Here is a 19,383-nt window from a genome sequence, read left to right as displayed (position 1 = left end):
ATTAGTTCTGTGTCGCAGGTGAGAGACTGGGGCTCAGGGGGGTTCAGTGACTTGCCCCACACCACACAGCTGACATAAGTGGTGTCCGCATCCACCAGGGTCTATTCAGTGTGGAGCACAGCCTTGTCAGGCTCCTGGCCCTTCTCACCTTAACAGTTCCTAGCTGTTTGCACTTCCTTCCCCTCTCTCCACACAAATGCAGGCTTCTGGCCTCTGGCTGACTAAAGGAATTTTGCTCAAACTCTGCTTTTTATCAGATCACTCCCTACACCGAAAACCTGCACTGACCTGAGCTATGGGGTCTTCCATCATCTGGTCCCGTTGACCATTGACAAATAGCCACATTGACTATTCAGTAGTATCTCCCACTACAAATATTTACCAACCACCTGTCTCGGGCTAGGTTCTGGGGATATGGCGGTATAAAAGACATAAACCCTATCCCAATAACGTGCTAACCACTCTACCGGAAGTGTGCACAGTATGGAAAGTACTAGAGCAGAGTGGGTGGCCGGCTCAGCCTGGGAGATGGAAGAAGGCTCAGTAAGCCAGTCGGAGCCCTGAACCTGGCCCAGGTGCTGGGGAAATGATTAAGCCATGGTCCCTTCCTCCCGGGAGTTTACAATCCAGTGGGCGAAGCTGACACGTAAGCAGACATTTCCAACACAGGGTGATGGGTACAGTTGCAGAGGTGCACACTGAGTAAGGAAGTGGTGTGGAAGAGGGACCATGTGGGCATTGAGGTATGTGCAGAAGTTCAGTTTCCCTGGGAGACGAGGAGGAACAACAGCTGTCCCTTAGCATTTAATATCTACTACTGGTCTCCCTCCTCCCCCACCATAGACTCCTAATCCTTAGAACCAGAATTGAACGTTTCTCAAAGGCATGAGATTTAGTGAGAAGTTGGTGTACTCTCAGTGAGCCCTGGTCTGGCTTTCTGGGGCGCCCTGAAGCCCTCTGAGAGCACTGATCGCTGGCCAATGCCAGCAATGAATGTCAGGCATGATGTAGTCAAAACAAAATGGCTCGCATTGTACCAGGACACTAGACAACCTAAAAGGAAGACGGAAGACAAATCACAGCCAGGAAGTACCCATATTCCTAAGGAAGGACTGACTTTGGAGCTCTTCTGGGGGATTGCCACTGGCCAGCCCCTCCTACTTCCGCTGCAGCAGCTTCACTGCTTTTGAGTACAAGCACCTTGGACACAAACCGACCATAAAGGTGAAAGGGATCCACGCTAGTTTGGAGAAGAGGGCAAGTGGACTGGGCTTAAGGGGAAAGGCCCATGAGGGATTTAAGCTAGCAGGCTGACAGTGAATGGGAGTCACTGGCTTCTGATAGTGTTCCAGATGGACACCTGCAAACAGCCTAGGTTTCCAGCCCTAACAGTGCTTTCCTGCTTCCCTCAGAGAACATTCCCTTTATTGCCCTCAGTCTTGAGCAGAGCTGATCCGTGTGGCTGATCTTCTTGGGGTCTAGCACCCCATGCTGTGACTGCTGCCAGGGGCTGGTTTTCTGTGAAGTACGTTAGTCAACCCTAATAAGCACTTGTCACAAGACAGCAAAAGAACACTGACAGTTTAAATTGCCCATTGCTTAAGGAGACCATGAAAACAGTGATTAGTGCATCACCACTAGGTGAATAAATAACAAAAACAAATTAGCTTTAGGAATAAAGAAGCCCCAAAGAGTAGATTGCTCTGAATGTGTTTTTTGGATTCTCATATACCATTTCAAATAAATACCATCTTCATCTTTTTAGAACAAGTGTGTATTTGTCATGGAATCATTAAATGTTAAGAATCAAGTTGTAAAATTATTTAACTTGGAGAGGTATTTCGGAGACACTTTGGGGTCATGCCCATGAGAAACGACTTTATGAATAATGTTTCAATCTTCCCGATGAAAAAAATGTTAAACAGTACACCATTTTGAAGTAATACATTTTTGTTCTATATACTCTTAGAATAAACCATTTTCATTACTGAGAGAAATAAAAGTTAAGCACACTTGAAAAACAGAGGTAGTTTCCTCATCTGCCCAGTGGTTCCTCCTTAGCCAAGGAGAGAGGTCCCCCATGGGGCCCCTCATGGACTGAGGGAGAAGCATCTTTTATCTCTCTTCATGAATAGGACATCTTTCTGTAATTTTTTCCAGTTCCTTTATTTCTTGCCCTTGACTGCAGGGTTCCTGCAGGTGTTCTCTGGACGAAGGTGGAGGTGATAGGCTGTTGTCTGGTAGCTTCTCTTAGACCAGAGAATCTAGTCTGGAGTCTGAGAGAAGCTTTTGTCCTTACCGATGAAATATCAGTTCCTGGCACCTGAAAGACCAGGCTCACAGTGTGGACAGATAATCTGTCTGGGGCCAACAGTGACTTCCTCTACAGATATCAGCAACCATCATCTGATGGCAGTGGGGGTGGTTTTGTTTAACTGAAAATGCAACTTGGAAACAGAAAGGAAAGCATCCATTGGAATGAAAAACTCCCCCAGGGATCCATCATGAATGACCCCTGGCTGCATTAGTGACAGAGTCAGTTGCTCAGGCCTTGGGTTTTTCCTTCATTCTTTCCTCCCACAGGGACCACTAGGGTATTTCCATTACTGTTTCTCTAATCATGGACTGGGTAGATGAGTTCACAGACATGGAGCCTTTAACATTCTTCTCATAGATAGATGATATCTTTGTTGTTTACCACATACTCTGTCCTTAACAATGGAACATTTACCCAAGGGATGTGGGGCCACCCAAGTTTTTAAATGGTTCAAGGTAGGTTAGGTACCAATTTGTTTTTTAATTCTTAGAAATTCCTTCTGGAGGCCTGGTATCATGGGAAATCTCCCACCTGCTCACTGTGTCGTCTAGCCATGGCTCCTAGTACTTATTTTGACTTGTGTGTCAGGTCAGGAGTCCTTAGATGTGCAAGTGGACTCTTTTTTTTTTTTTTAAAGATTTTATTTATTTATTTGGCAGAGAGAGACACAGCGAGAGAGGGAACACAAACAGGAGGAGTGGGAGAGGGAGAAACAGGCCTCCTGCGGAGCAGGGAGCCCGATTTGGGGCTCGATCCCAGGACCCTGGGATCATGACCTGAGCCTAAGGCAGATGCTTAACGACTGAGCCACCCAGGCACCATCCACCCGCAAGTGGATTCTTTACTTTTTCAAGAAAAGAGGCTTGGAGCTAGGAAAGAATTTGCCAAATTGAAAAAGATACGTGTGTTCTTCAGAATCTAGATCTTCGACCAGCAGGACATAGTCCTTCAGCACTTTGGACAGATGCCCTATCTTGTTTTCATTCAGACCTGTGGACATTTTTGCTTTCACCAGCGACCTCTTCTTTTCAGCTGGTCAGCTGTAGATTGCTTATGTGTAATAGGTTATTATAAGTGTTCTCTCGCTGGGATTAAAGCAGAGTCTTCATAATAGAGTGGTAACTCATTAAAAGCCTCTGTAAAGGCTATATAAGCCCAAATCAAAAAGCATTTCCTCAACTCCTATTATGTGTCAAGAGTAGACATTCTACTAATTTGCATGTGGCTCTCCCACTGTGTGGGATATACCTGCACAGTCTAGTGTGAGAAACCGTGTGGGTGAAACATTTGCTTTTAAAGATAGGTTCGTGGTGGGCTGGAGGACAAAGACATGCAGAGCGATGGCTGTTGTCTTTAAGTCACAGATTACTATTGACGTGGGGTTGTTATTATTAGTTGAGTTACTAATAATCTGATCACTCTCTGGGTGAGCGGTGGAGATATTATTTTGAGTCTCATTTTGATAATTTAACAATGACACATAATGGACGTCGTGTTTCTTTTGTATTCTTTTGTGTTCGTGCAGGAATGCATGTTTCATTAGGCATATTTCTGTCTCAAAGTATGGAACTCTTCCCTCTGTTACAAACATCCTTTCCCTCTCTGGTTTTAGTTATATCTTTATATTGTGAACAATTCTGTACAATCAGAATGGGGTATTGCAGTTCATGGTTGGCAACTGTGTAAAAAGACAGAAGTGTTTATTAAGGTTTTAGTTGTACATATTATGTGAAAATTACACTGGATTTATTTATTTTTATTTTTTAAAAAATGTTTTTTAAATTTTACGTAAACTCCACACCACACATGGGGCTTGAACTCACAACCCCGAGATCAAGAGTTGCATGCTCTATCGACTGAGCCAGCCGGGTGCCCCCTAAATTACACTGGGTTTAAATGCATTGATAGAAAACAAATGGTAGATGGGTGATTTTTGATTAATTTTGACTTCTAAGAGTTAACACAAAACAGACATTTTAATTTGGCCTCCCACCGATGACGTGATATGCCTGACAACATACTTCCATGATGCTAGTCGTTCAGCTTTGCTGAGCATGGGAGGCGAGAAGGGGTACTTCTGAGGGGAGATAGAGACATGGAAGTTTTGCTTCTCCACTGATCTTCTCTTGCTGTCAAGGGCACAGCCAGGCCATGGAAGCACACATTAGGGGGCCGTAGGCCTGAAACTACAGCAGAGCATCCTCTCTGTCTGAGCTTCCCTTCCCTAACACTTGTATGTACTTCTGTCCTCCCCTGGGATCTTGGCTCTCATTTCTGCTGTAAAGAAATTAATTAAAATGTTGGTATCCTGACAGAGGTTTTGAAACTCAGTTCTAAGTAGTTTGTCTTAGATTGCAGACTCAGATAGCTTTTGAAAATACATTTTATGGGAGAACATGCAGTATCTGCCAGGAGGTTGGAACTGTTTCTTCTTTTGACCATGTACCTCCATCCAATATTTTACTTTTTTACTGACAGGTTCTGGCCAAAGTTATAGGCTTTCCTTTTTTTTTTTTTTTTTTTAAATCCTGATTTATTTCCTTTTACTTATATTAGGAATAAGTCCAAGTGGTAAGCATTCCTGAATAAAATAATGGAAAATTTTAAGTGTTCCCTGGTTATTACTAGCTGGTACTTTCTTTGCCAGAGTCAGAGTTCATGGCCAAAGAGATTCTTCAGCTTTCTGTAACTGTATTTGAGGCAAATGGAGATGATTGTGTGTGAATGAGGAGTGGAGATACGCATCTACTCCTGCCATGCGGCTGTCAGAGACAGCTGTGCTCGCTCTCCTCTGGCCCCCAGCTCAGTTCTGTTGATGAAATACTCCTCCCGGAGGATCGCACTTGAAGACCAGCTCTTGAACAAGGCCTTGAACAAGAAGTCTCAGGGCGCCTCAGAAGGTCTTTGGCTGAAATCTCTGCGTTGTTAGCCAAAACCCGCTACCTATTAATGCTCTGATTCTGAGCCCTGATTAGCCTGACAGTATGCTGGTTTCTGTTTTTTATCAGGCCCCCTTGAGCTTTTATCTATGACCCGAACCCGTATTACTTCTCCCCAGTTTGCCAGGGACCTAACCTGCCTCACAGGACCCATCATCTTGACCTACATAACTTTTCTTTCAGTGTGAAAGTGGAATGGGTAGGAAGAACTGTCAGTGTCAAAACTTCTTCCAGAGCCGCTGAACTATGCGTAACAGCACCTTTGGATCCCCGAGTTGTTGGGGCCACTGGCCAGAGGCCAGGCAAGAGAAATTAAGCAGGACTTAATCGTTCATAGCAAACTCTGCAGACTTCATGTTTAACTTTTTTTCCTGAAACCATTAATACACAGTTGGGTGTTGTATTAAGTGGGAAACACCTATAAACATCTGTAATGAAGCAAATTAAATTGTAACCTGGCAAATCCATCCCCATCATGATCTTGTCATAATTGATTCATTGATTCATTTCACACAGTTTTGCTGAGCCCCTCTATGATGTCAAGCAGGAAGGTAGTTCTGCGGGGCAGGTGAATGGAGTCTGTGCCCTCGGAGAGCTCGTAGGGGGTTGCAACATAGACTCCTAGGTCACTACAGTCTAGTGTCGTTACTGTTACAGAGGAAGTGTGTGAAAAGTCCCATGAGTCAAGGACAGGGGTGAGGGTCATTATCAGCACAGAGGATGGGTGTGGGTGACGTGAGAGAGGCAAGACCAGCAACTGAGGGGCCTCGGATGGGAAGAAACAGGTAGAATACTCAAAATGAGGTTGATTGTTTTTCTGTCTTCGTTTTAAATGTGTAATATAATGATGAAGTCTGGAAAAAATCTATGTGAATTCAGGAACTGTCAAGAAGTACTAAAGAATAGGGCGCCTGGGTGGCTCAGATGGTTAAGCGTCTGCCTTCGGCTCAGGTCATGATCCCAGGGTCCTGGGATCGAGTCCCGCATCGGGCTCCCTGCTCCTTGGGAGCCTGCTTCTCCCTCTGCCTCTCTCTCTCTCTCTCTGTCTCTCATGAATAAATAAATAAAATCTTAAAAAAAAAAAAGACAAAGTCTTTATTAAAAAAAAAAGAAGTACTAAAGAATAAATAGAATAATGTCAGAATAAATCTGATAGTGTTGACGTCTTTCCTTTCTCCCTTGATTGAATGTACCATTCCAGTGCCACTTAGCTGTCTGGGTAAAGTAAGAATCTGTGTGTTAATCTCAGTACCACTCAACTGAATTTCTGATAGGAACAAACTGTCATGATTAGCAAGCCCCATATATCCAGGGCAGATTGTCATGAGAGTAAACACTAATGAATTTAAGCCGAGTTAATAAAACTATAAATAACTTATTACTGTCCAAGTGCTCTTAAAAGTAATTATGCTTTCAATTTCTTATTAGTTTATTTGTGCAGATGCTGGAACCAAACTAGCTGAGTCAACAATCCTGAGCAAGCAGATGATTGCCTCCGTACCTGGAGTAAGTCCTGACTGAATTAATTGTCTACATTTTATATTTCCTCTCATTTCCCCATTTAGTGAATATGTATTTTTGGGTCTGTGTCCTGGTTCACTCTTGATAGAAAAAAACACTATAAAATTGAGAACATATTAGCATTTTTTTAAAAAAAAAGAGCACTAGTGAAAATTTCAATTAATCCCAGCCGCTGGAAACTTTTAATTCCAGGAGACATGAGGAAAGAAATTACATACAAAATACATTTGATTACAGTTCAGTTTTTCTAGAATCAGTTTTCTTAGACTGGCTCCTGTTAAACAATTCAATTTAACTACTGCCGGAAAGAAATAAACGTTGTGATACATTGGTTTCCTTTGTACTATTTCCTCTGAAAATTAAAAAAAAATTCCCATTATTATCAACTAGTGAATTATTTGGAAAAATAGGTTAAGATTGTCTCTGACAGGGCTGAAGATGAGAAACCACAATAACACTGAGAGCAAGTTGCAACGAAACTCAGAAACTTTAGAGATATTCATTGTTAATTGAAAAAAAAATTAAATTTTCAGTAGAGTAAATTTTAAAGTAAAAAGATCACCTATAATCCCTCTGCTTTATAATTAGAACTCTGTTTTAGAAAATTTTTTCATATTTTGATCTATTCAGTATGCTAATTTGCTTATTTCCATATTGTTGGAAATTTATTTACTTTCCACTTTCATTGCTAGTATATATATGTTCCTATAAAGACCATCCTCATGTTTATTTGAATTATATCCTTGGCATAAATTCCTTAGTCAGCGAGTAGGAATGTCTTAATGGTATATATTCTCATATTGTTTTCTAAAAGGGTTTTATTAATTTACAAGTATACCAGTTTTACCCCCAATGCTAAACATTATTTTTTTAAAATACTGGTTATTTAATTTTTTTTTGACGTGCAAAAATTTTATGACAGAGGTAGAGTAACAATCACTCAGCCCAGAGGTAGTTTTATTGCCAACATATTAACGTATTTTCTTTCACTTTTTCTATGCATGTTTTTTAAACCTAGTGAAATTATAATATAGATGTGGCTTTGGCTTCATATGTCCTAAGCATTATCCCCAAAGTTTGATGGATGCAGCGTTTTTACCTCATGTGAACGCACCATAGAATAGTGGTTAAGTGCATGTGGGTTAGACTCAAAGCAGAGTCTGAGGTCTGCCATTTACTAGCTGTGTGATCAGGAAAGTTATTTAATCTATGATTCTTTGATTTGTGTTATCTATAGAATGGGATATAATAGGGCCCAGTGTCTAGTTTGGGGATGGAGTGAGATAATGCATGGAAAGCCTATTAGCATGATGCCAGACCTCGAGTCATGCTAAGTAAACATTACCTAGTGTGTATATTAGCAAACATTAATTATTTTGGGGTATTTTCTTTATTTTCAATATTCTGCAATTGTAACTAATATGTGAGAAACATCTTTGTGCTTAAATCTTTGTCCATATTTGAGACTATTTCTTTATAATATATTTTTGGGAGTAGAATTACTAGACTATTGCTTTTTTAAAGAGTTCTTAATAGCAGTTAGGGTGATGGAGGATGCCATGAGATGAATTTCCAGCCACCTAACACACAAAAAGTTGATTGTTTGCTCATATAAAGTTTAAATGGGTGTCCAGATTAGAAGGAGGAGGATTTCCACATGAAAGTTGGGGGTCAGGTTCCTTCTGTGATGGGCAGTCCTCTGCAATCAACTGGTGGGTGGGAAGGAGAAGAGAATATGGTACGTGGAAGTTTTCACGGGCCAGGTCTGAATGATGCATATTTCTTCTACTCACACTCCGTTGGCTAGAACTGTCATATGGCCATTCCTGACTGCAAGGGATGGTGGGAAATTTGGTCTAGTTGCATGTGAGGGAAGAAGAGAAGCAGTTCTGTGAGGACTTAGCCAGTTTCTGCTGCATACCCACTGGTTTCCTTATTGTTTAATTCTTTAAAACTCAGTATTTACTACCTACATGATAGCTTAAAAAATAATATCCCTAATAAATAAAAATTTTGTTGAAATCAACAAGTAAAAGACAGACATTCCAATAACAACAGAAAAGCAAAAACAGTTATAGGATCCATATGTAGAACCTTTTCCAGTGTCCAATAAGCCATTCAGAATATGCCTTTTGCCCTCACTAGCAATCAGTGTACTATAAATTAATACAAAGTATTAAAATATTTAAAAACATAAAAATTAAAATCAGCTAGCAAATCGGCGGGTCTTTCTTAATGATTAAACTTGCTGATGATATGAAACAAGCATTTTTATAAGCTGCTGGTGGTAGTGAAAAATGGTACAACCTTGCCAAAGAACAGTTTGACAGTTTACTTCTAGTACAATATTGGAAAAAATAATTTAATATACACATAAGGAATATATTTATTAGAGTAGCATTTAAAATAGTAAAAATATGGAAACAAAATTAAGACCTAACATGAGTGTATTGTTTTTTTAAAAACTTTCATTTTGAGTATCATTGACATACAATGTTCCATTAATTTCTGGTGGACAGCATGATGATCCCACCAGTTTGTATGTTATCCTCTGCTCGGTGTTAGCATTGCTCAGCTGTCCATCACCACACAAGGCTATTACAGTATCATTTACGACTATGCTGTGCCTTTTATTTCTGTGACTTACTCATTTCCTAACTGGAACCCTGTGTCTTGCACTCCTCTTCACTCATTTTGCCCACCCCCACCCCCCCCTCCTCTGGCTACCATCAGTTTGTTCTCTGTGTTTATAGGTCTGCTTCTGCTTTTTGTTTGTTTGTTTACTCACTGCTTTTTTTAGATTCCACATATGAATGGAATCAGATGGTATTTGTCTTTCTCAGTCTGCCTTATTTCACTTAGCATAATATCTCTAGGTCTATCTGTGTTGTCTCAAATGGCACAATCTCATCCTTTTCATGGCTCAGTAGTATTCCTGTGTGTGTGTGTGTGTGTGTGTGTGTGTGTGTGTGTGTGTGTGTGTGTGTACAGACCACATCTTCCTTATCCATTCATCCATTGGCAGACATTTAAATTGCTTTCACATCTTGGCTACTATAAATAATGCTGCTATAAACATAGGGGTGAATGTGTCTTTTAGAATTAGTGTTTTTGTTTTCTTTGCATAAATAGCCAGTAGTGGAATTTTGGGATCATGTAGCATTTCTATTTTTAATTTTTTGATCACCCTCCATACTGTTTCCCAGTGGCTGTACCAGTTTACATTCTCACCAACACTGTACAAGGATTCCTTTTCCTCCACATCCTTGCCAACACTTGTTATTTCTTGTTTTTTTTTTTTTTTTTCTAGCCATTCTGACAGGTGTAAGGTGATATCTCATTGTAGTTTTGATTTGCATTTCCCTGATGATGAGCGATGTTGGGGCATCTTGTCATATGTCTGTTGGCTAACTGGATGTCTTCTTTGGAAAAATGTCTATTCATGTCTTCTGCCCATTTTTTAATCAGAGTGTTTTTTTTTTTTTGGTGTTGACTAATATTAGTGTATGTTTAAATAAAGTAAGGTGCCTCTATAAAATAGGCTATTATGTGGCTACCAAATCACGTTTTCAAAGAATAATTAATTGGAAAATGCTTATGATGGATTTAATTTAAAAGCAGGCTAGAAAAAATGATCCCAGCCTTTTGAAAATTATATGTATATGTGTATGTTGTATGTGTTAAAAAAAAACGGAAGGTAATATCCATAGTGACCATCTCACAAGTGGAGGACAGGAGTTAGGACTGTGTGATTCTTCTCCTTTTTGTTAATTTCTATTTCCCAAGTTTTCCACATTGAACATGTGTTACTTTTATAATCTAAGAAACATAACTTTGAAATGAGATATGAGTTTCAAGGAAGAATTGGGTATGATTCACTTTCATTCATGTTTTTGAGTTTCGGCTGCTTTTTCAGTACCTTATCATCAGTTTCCCTATTGAAATAAATATGGGCCTTCTGAAACAAGTAGAACTTGACTCGTTATGTTTTTCGCTTTTTTAAAAAAAAAAACACACCTAAGGTTATGCTTACGTCTTGCAAAGTAATTATAAAAAAAAAGGTGGGTGGGGGGATTGGAAATGATACGCTTTGTTTTATAAGTGTAGATGGATAAGATGATCCTGTATTTTAAAGCTTTTATTAGATGTAGGTGCTGTCTCTGGAGCAAAAGTAACTGGATATTAGTAAATTCTTCGCTCTCATTTTTTGAAATTCAAAGTGAGGAGACAAATACTGAATAATGCTCCTCGTAATTATTTTCTTTGACATTTACCTCGTTGAAATGGTATAAAATATTGCCTATGAAAGAAACAAGTCCTTTTCAAGAAATTAAAGAACAGAGTATATGCTCCTATTTGCATGACATGTGAAAGGTCAGAGAAAATGGAATAAATCGGGGGGAAATCCTTTCTTGCACTGAAGGATTAATATTCCAAAAGCAGGAACACAATAACCTTTTATAATTCCTTCCCTTGATTTAAATTAAAAGAAGAAAACCGTAGAACGTATGAGATGCTGGGAAAACACTCTGACAGCGCTGCCAATGACCTTATTTTACTGTTTGTTATCGTGTCAGAGGAACTGACAGGCGTAACATTCTAGAAGAGATAGAAGGTGAGATAGTTCAGGGCTGTGCAAATTTACATGCATATGGGAAAATGAGCGCCACTGGGGGAGCTAGTTAAGTCTCTGATGTTCCAGATTTTCCAAAAGAAAGCCAAGAAAGGCCTTAGCATAGTATTCAGATGGCTTCAAAGACGGCCTGCTTTTGATCCACATTATACCCGGCCCGATGTGTGGGCTCGCTCATAGAGCTTTGATGGAGCAGCTTGTCTGTTCATTTGCCTTTTCTTTGTTTATAATCCTAAATGCACTGCATCGCCCCGGGCAGGTTTATGCCCCCCGTTTAATAACGGGGGACACAAGTGTGCTTTCTTTCCCTTGAAAACTTCCCAAACAGGCTGCTGGTGCGGAGGGAAGAGGATCATTTCACTTCTGTCTCTCTCGTTTATCCCTAGCAAGAACACAGCAAGCGTAAAGCACACATTTATCTATTTCATTGTACACCTACTGTGCATAAGACATTAAATAGCAAGTGACTTGAATATAAGAATTTTGGACTCTTTCAGCACCACATGATGTTTGTTTCTATCCTTTTCATTTTTTGATGGGAAAGGTTCGAGCTTCTGGTGTCAGAATTAGGTGGCATGTATTGAGTATCTAAGGCTTTGGTGCGTGTCTAAGGCTCCCCAGAGTGATAAGGGTTAGTGTAGTTTCAGGGTTGATTCATGTCATAAGGACTCTGATCCTAATGGCTTTTACAAAGGCTTAATCTGTGTGTCCAGGCCAGTGTAAAAACAAGCACACAAAATCCAGTTCGATCCCCCAGTGGAGAAAAAGCAGGTTAACTCCTGTCTCGCCGAGGCTGCCCCTGTTTCTTAGCGCTTTGCCACCAACCTTTTATCAATTTTTGTCCAAACTGTGGGCAGACAATCACAGATTCTGGAGAGTAACGGAGTGAGTCAGAGCTCCAGAAACTGAAACAGCTCATTAGTAAACAGCGTGAAGCCAGAACAAGACAGTGACTGCAGTCAGGGCCACGGTGAAGGCACCCCCAGCGTTGTCCTTGTGTTTCAGTGTGGGACTGCCGCGATGGAGTGTGTGCGGCAGTACATCAGCGAGGTGCTGGACTTCATGGCCGACATGCACACGCTCACCAAACTCAAGGTAAGAGGCTTCCACCGGCAGCCGCGACCCTAACAAACCCAGACTCTTGGGGGTCTGAAGCACTGGGTTTTCAGCCTGTGCAAAGAGGGAAAAGAGAACAGAAAGGCTGTTTCCATGGCAGGAGTGATGTGCACAGCTTTCATTTTGCCATTGATTCAGTTCTTACGATGCCCCTGGTGAAGCGTGGTCCCCATTTTACAGATGTAGAGACTGAGGCCCGGGGTGATACAGTAATTTGCTCAAGGTGGTCCTGCTGCTAAGCGGTGGAGTCAGGGTTGACCCAAGACTCCTGTGGCTCCCGGTCATTCTCTTTTCGCTACGCCATGTAGTGTCACTTAACTAACTTGAGCCTCCGCTCCCTCCTTTGCAAGACAAGCCTAACATCTACCTTTGCCAATGGTTACGAGGTTTGACATGGCGTTGTGCGCGTAAAGAGACTTTTGTGAACTATAACACATTGTGCAAACTCAAGCCTTTCATGGTTATCTGCATCAAAGCTCTCTTCTTCAAGGAAATAATTAAAGACAAGGGATAGAACAAAATCTGATTTGCATATGGACAGAATCCCAGTGAAGTTGTTGAGGTTCCTGACTAATTGCTTTGCAGGGTCGGGTGAATGGCTGATACAAGTCAACTTCCCCGCCATGAGTCAACTAGGGAGCTAAAAGATTGATAGTCTCAGAGATTTGGGGAAGGCCCTGGACAGAGGGCAGAAGGGGATCCAAACACTGTCCAAGGAGCAGCCAGATTGCAAGCTTGCAGTAAATGGTTCCTTCTTGATAAACAGGATCTAGTCATCCCAGAAGGTCATCAGCTACAAATGCGGTTCCTCCATCGCCCAACCCAGTTTCCAGACTCTGCTCAGATGATCCAAGTGTTTCTTGGGATAGGGATGGATTTGCAAATGCTAGGTGGAAAGAACCAGAATTTAAACAGCTGACTTCTCATGGTATCTGAACCCCCAGGCATTCCTAAGCAGGTTCCCCTGGTGCTTGACCATGCACTGGTCACTGACCGCTGAGTCTGGTTGTCCACACTCAAATTACTTTGATATCAAGTGTAAATAAGAGGAAACATTGTTCCCTAAACATTTTAGCTAGTTTTATAGCCACTTTCAATATACAGAGAAAAACAATAAGAAGGATCCATGATGATCAAAAGGTTGGGGACTAGAGATATAATTCAACCGTCCGATTTGACATAGATTAATTAGGACGCAGATCAGAAAGGGCAAGTAGCTTGACTAAGGCCATGTGACTCAGTAGGGCAAAACTGGAGCTAGGTCTCAATTTCCGGTTCAGTGGTCTTTCCACTAAGTCACACTGTGAAAAGGAGTTTTTCTACATTAACTCAACAAATATGTATTGAGCACCTGTCACATGCCTGGCATTGTTCTAGGCATGTAGGGATGTGGCAATGAGCAAAAAGACACAGTAGCCGTGCTCATTTATAGTCTGGTAGTGGGGGCCAATTTTAATGAAAATTTCATACAAGATAAAGTAAAAGTGTGACTTTTATAACTGCTATGAAGGAGGGTAAAACAGTGGTATAGAAACTTCCCATAGGACGATATGACCTAGCCAGGGAAGTCAAGGAAGGCTTCCCGGAGGAAGGGACATTTGAGCTAAAATCTGAACAATGAATAGCAGTTAATTGGGTGAAGAGAGGCAGGGACAGTATTTTGGGCAGAGAGACCAGCATGAGCAAAGGCCAGGAGTGGGAGGGAGCCAGGGTAGCTGGGATGAAGGGGTAAGATGCAGAGGTCTGCAGTAGCTAGATCATCCCAGGCTTTTTAGTCCATGCTAAGGAATTTTTGCCCCCTTTATCCTAAGAACAATGGGAAGCCATTGAAGAAGTTTAAATGGGTTGTATGCTTGGGAGTGGTGGTTTAGAAGGTGAGGGAATGACAACCTGATCTTTTTAACAAGTGGCCTAGAAGATTTCCAGGTACTCTGCCAAAGTCATGAAACACCATTTGCTTTTGCAGAGCCACATGAAGACATGTTCCCAGCCTCTGCATGAAGATACCTTTGGTGGACATCTCAAAGTTGGGCTGGCTCAGATTGCAGCCATGGAAATCTCACGGGGCAACCACAGAGATAACAAAGCTGTGATTCGCTATCTGCCTTGGCTCTATCATCCCCCTTCTGCGATGCAACAAGGGTAAGGCCCTTATTAGTACTGTGGCGAGGGCTAATGGATGCATCGAAGATTTATGGGAGTGGGATGTGATCGGTTGGGAAGATGGGAACCGAGCCTCATCTCCATACTTGCTGACCTGGCAGCATTTTTGAACACGAGCACTTCCTGATACACTGCCAATAAAAGGAACTTGCCCTCAAACAAGAACCTCAGCCATATCCTGATGGATGAGGAAAACTTGGAGCTTAGAAGTGCAGTTTTAACTCTTAATTCGAACTGGTTAAATAAATCGATAGGTATTTATTGAGCACTTACATAGCATCTGCCTTCCAGGAGCATGTTGGATTGCAGCTAGAACAAAATCCATAGCGGAGAGGAGATGGAGCGCAAGGAGACACAGGAGAGAGAGGGACACGTGGGCTGGTTTGTGGCTGCCATTTTGCACAGTCAGCTTCCTGGCTGGAGGAAAGGCGGGCAGTTGGGGTAAGGAGGGCAGGAGGGCAGCGGAAGGAAATGACCAGGAAGGCAGGAAAATGGGTGGCTGTGTGTTAGGTGTCTGCCTCGATTCCTTCCCCTCTAGTGGGGATGTCAAACCTTCCAATGGGAAGAAAGAGTTTAAGAAAAAGAAGCTAGTCGGAAAGGCAGTCAGGTTGGTGGAAGAATGATTTTTAATTCCGTGTCCCCAGAAGCTGCTCTTTTCTCAAGCAGCTAGGTAGGGTCCGGGATCAGAGCAGGAAACCAGAAAAACAGATACATCATTTTGTTGGCACTCTGTGACCTTGGTGTTTTATTGTATGTAATTGCCTATAAAACTGCACTTTTAATGCCCTCCATCAATAAGCATTTGGTGAGCGCCCAACAAAACAGCAACCATAAAATCGCCTTTAACACTTCCTTCTACCTGCTAGACCGAAAGAATTCATCGAGTGTGTCTCCCGCATCCGTCTGCTGTCCTGGCTACTCCTGGGCTCCCTCACTCATAATGCAGTGTGTCCCAATGCCTCCTCTCCCTGCCTGCCCATACCTCTGGATGCAGGCTCTCATATCGCAGACCATCTTATTGTTATCCTGATTGGATTTCCAGAGCAATCAAAGGTAAGTGATTTCTGCAAGCTTAAGACCATAGGCATCGAAATTGCTAATGGAAACTCTTATCAGCCAATTATGTTTCTTCTGAGAAGAGAATGCATCTTATCAGTGGCCCTCCCGTGGATGTTAGGAGAGCAACTTTGTGCTAATGACTTATTTAAAGTGGTTTAAATTCCCGCACTATCTTTGCTTCCTCCTTAAATTGTCTTTCGGTTTCCTTTTATGAAGATAAATTATGGAGGCAAGCAAGAGTTAGCTTCCTAGGCATTTCTGTCTCAAAGTAATGAAGAGAAATAAGAGGCTAGCAACATAATAAAAATCCTATGATCAGTTGTTGGAACTGAATATGAATTGGAGGCAAATTCATGCTCTAATTTCTCATGCACCATCTTTTCAACTCGCATCTCTAGAGATAGATATATAAAGATACAAAATGAAAACAAGAAGGCCAATGGGGAACTCACTAGAGTGCACGCTGGAATCACCTACACAGGGGAACTTTGTAAACTGTAGAGACAGATGATGTGCTTAAGGGAATAAAGTGAACCCAAGGCAGGTATCAGTCATGAGCCAGTGTAGGCAAACCAGACGTACTGGTACTAATCAGCTAAGAGAAGCCAAGGGCCCTTCGCAAGCTTAGGCCAGTTCTGGTAAGTCACGATGGGTTTGGGAGCCTCTGGGATCTCGGCCAGGGCAAGCCGACGCTGTGATAAAATAGAGCACCATCCAAACGGCCCAAGTGATGTTTACAGAAAGAATCGGGCAGTCAGTTCCTAGTATTTCGAGCCAGATCTGTGTTTGATTCCTAACGACGGTACTTTGTAATTTTGACTCGAGAAAGTTACTTAGCCTCTCTGAGCTCCAGTTTTTTGTGGGTAAAATAGGTGAAGGAATGGTTTGAGAATTATGGAAGTGATCTTTGAAAAGTCTTTATTTAGCCCGGCGTCTGGGAAGTTGTAGGTGCTCAGTCAGTCAGTGCTTACCCCTGGGAGGACTACTGTCTTTGCTGCTGCCCTTTCTCCTACTGGCAGTCACATCATGTTAAGTGCTGGGCCATGGGATCAGATGCACCATCTTATTCCTCCTAACTATAGCTCTTTGAGGAAGGAGAGTCCTATTATCCCCATGTTACAGATGAGGAAACCCCTGAAGGTGGTAGAATGGTTATTCTTCCCAATCTAGTTTAGACAGGAGAATGTCAGTGTCATTAATGGGCAAGGGGGTGGGTAGACGTGTTCTGCAAACCGAGGTGCCTTCTCTTTGAAAAGATGCTCCGTTCTCTCTGTGCACTCCCACTGACAGAGCAAAAAGAGAAAAAAATCTTTTTTTTTTTTGAAAGATTTTATTTATTTGATAGAGAGAGCACAAGCAGGGGAAGCAGCAGGGGCCGAGGGAGAGGGAGAAGCAGGCTCCCCGCGGAGCAGGGAGCCCGATGTGGGACTCGATCCCAGGACCCCGGGATCATGACCTGAGCCGAAGGCAGATGCTTCACTGACTGAGCCCCCCAGGCGCCCCAAATCAGACTGTCTTAAGGTGGTGGGTCACAAGTTTTGTAACAGGCTCGGATCACTGGAGGTCACTGTGCTTGGGCTGTGCTCCGCAGGAGGCCGAGGCTGTGCAGGGCAGGCCCCGGGGAGCACTGCAGCCCACGGAGAGGTAACGGCTCCTGTCTCCTCCTTTTCAGACCTCCGTGCTGCACATGTGCTCTCTCTTCCACGCGTTTATCTTTGCTCAGCTCTGGACCGTGTATTGCGAACAAAGTGCCGTAGCAACAAACATCCAAAGTCAGAATGAATTCAGCTTCACGGCGATACTGACCGCACTAGAGTTTTGGAGCAGGGTGACGCCCAGCATCCTGCAGCTGATGGCCCATAACAAAGTGGTGAGTCCACCAATAAGTTTCCCTCTCGGATGAAAAGGCGTGGTCTGTACCCAGTCCTCGCATTCCCTGTTCTTTAAGGATCTCAGTTGTGATATTAGATCAATGGATGGCTGGATTTCTTTGTTATAAACCTAACATTCTGCTTGCGTAATAATTTTGCTGGGGAGACAAAGCAAACGAGTCAATCTAGTAAAAACAACTTTTGTTCACTCTGCCGAGCGCCGAAGAAAATTTCTGTGAAACGTCGACATTGAAAGGGCTGTTTCGTGCTATAAAGTCAGAAGGAGATTCGTATTATTTTTGGATTCCAAGGCAATTGGAAAAACCCTAGCCCATTGTGTCCTCCTTTTGTGGTATTTAAGAGCAGACCAACCACACATGTTCATTCCACTCAGCGCTCAAAACCTGAAAGAGCCTCCCCTTTTCTGAGTTGCCCTAGGAGGACCTAAGCCCCCCAATCTTTCAAATCCAGTTCAGGTTTAACTCCAGTGGCCCACCAAGAGAGGGGCTGCTCAGAACCTCACTGGAAAATATCTGAGGTATTTTTAGCATGAGCCCACTTCGTTGAACAAGCTTAGATTAGTCCTATGAAGTTAAGATCGGAGGTAGATGGAAGGAATGGACAAGGAAGTCCTTTGGTTCAGTTTGCTACTTTGGAGGAGGAGTCTCAGCTGGGCAAGCAGTAATTAGTACCTCGGTTACGGGGGCTTTATCAGCCGAATTCTCATCTGTGAGGGGCAGGGGATCTGGAAGAATATCCTAATGATGATTCCAGTGTGCCCAGAAACCCAACAATGCGCTGTCCACAAAAGGCATTCCGGAAATGACTTTTGATTGATTGATACTAGTCTAAGAAACATTTTCTCTCAGCTGTAATTGGAAAGGGGATTATATATTTCCTTCAGTGAAGCACTTCCTTGTCTTTAGAGAAGCAGATGTTATAAAGCAATTCTGTATGGAGAGAGGTATTTTAGTTCAATTTAAAGGAAATTTATGTGACAATTTTAGGGTGCACAAACAGTTCTGAGGTAAACATTTCTCGGATCACAGAGTCTGAGACTGAAGAAGAACTTAGAGATCAAGCATTCTGTTCTGTTACTTTACAGACAATAAAACTGGGACCTTAAATAGAGATTTGGTGTCCTTCTAATGTCATTATACCTCTCCTCCAAATCTCTTTGATATACAGGTGTTAGAAATGAATCTGTTACACATGAGTTTTGTACAAAAAAATGCTACGAATGAGTTTGAATTAACTTTATCCTGAAAAATTTGTTAAACTCTATATGCCAGTTCGGTAAGATCCCCTTGGAGTGTTCAAAAATCCAGCCTTAGGAATTTCTGAGGAGGGGCGTCCACTGCATTGTATTTTTGAACTGTCATCAACATGGCCACCTTGTTCTGTAGAGAACAAACCACAAAGACAGGTGTGTAATAAGTGAAACAGCCACTTCAGATGAAGAAACTGGGGAGAAAGGGTCAAGATGGAGAAAAGGGCCCAAGGCCAAGTTCTGTAGCTGGAAGGAGGGGAGGAGAAGGCATGTATCCTCTGGTATGAATCACGTGCAGTACAGATCAGGGAGATCGAGCCCCAAATTCCATTGGCAGCCCTGAGTCAGATAAGGAGGCCATGACAATTATAAAACCTCTAGAGCTTTTTAAAGTCAGTTTCTAGTTGAAGTTCTGGAGGTGAATGAACACCACTCCTTGTGGTCCCCTTCGGTCATTGTGCCCAAAAGCTTCATGGGCACAGGATGGGGGTCCT

At 42.3% G+C, this 19,383-nt stretch overlaps 1 protein-coding gene across 2 annotated transcripts in view; it reads left to right on the top strand.

The window, feature by feature from the left end:
* UNC79 (unc-79 homolog, NALCN channel complex subunit) overlaps nt 1–19,383 on the top strand; it is a 194,234-nt gene that overhangs the window by 161,427 nt on the left and 13,424 nt on the right. For both annotated transcript variants that reach the window (XM_035728283.1, XM_035728282.1), the window contains 5 exons: nt 6,685–6,762; nt 12,416–12,505; nt 14,493–14,668; nt 15,556–15,742; nt 17,421–17,618. In XM_035728283.1, the coding sequence (XP_035584176.1) occupies nt 6,685–6,762; nt 12,416–12,505; nt 14,493–14,668; nt 15,556–15,742; nt 17,421–17,618 (729 nt within the window). The remainder of the gene's footprint in view (nt 1–6,684; nt 6,763–12,415; nt 12,506–14,492; nt 14,669–15,555; nt 15,743–17,420; nt 17,619–19,383) is intronic.

This window comes from Zalophus californianus, chromosome 6, assembly GCF_009762305.2.
Source record: "Zalophus californianus isolate mZalCal1 chromosome 6, mZalCal1.pri.v2, whole genome shotgun sequence".
NCBI lineage: Eukaryota > Metazoa > Chordata > Mammalia > Carnivora > Otariidae > Zalophus > Zalophus californianus.
This window is presented reverse-complemented; position numbering and strand designations above follow the sequence as displayed.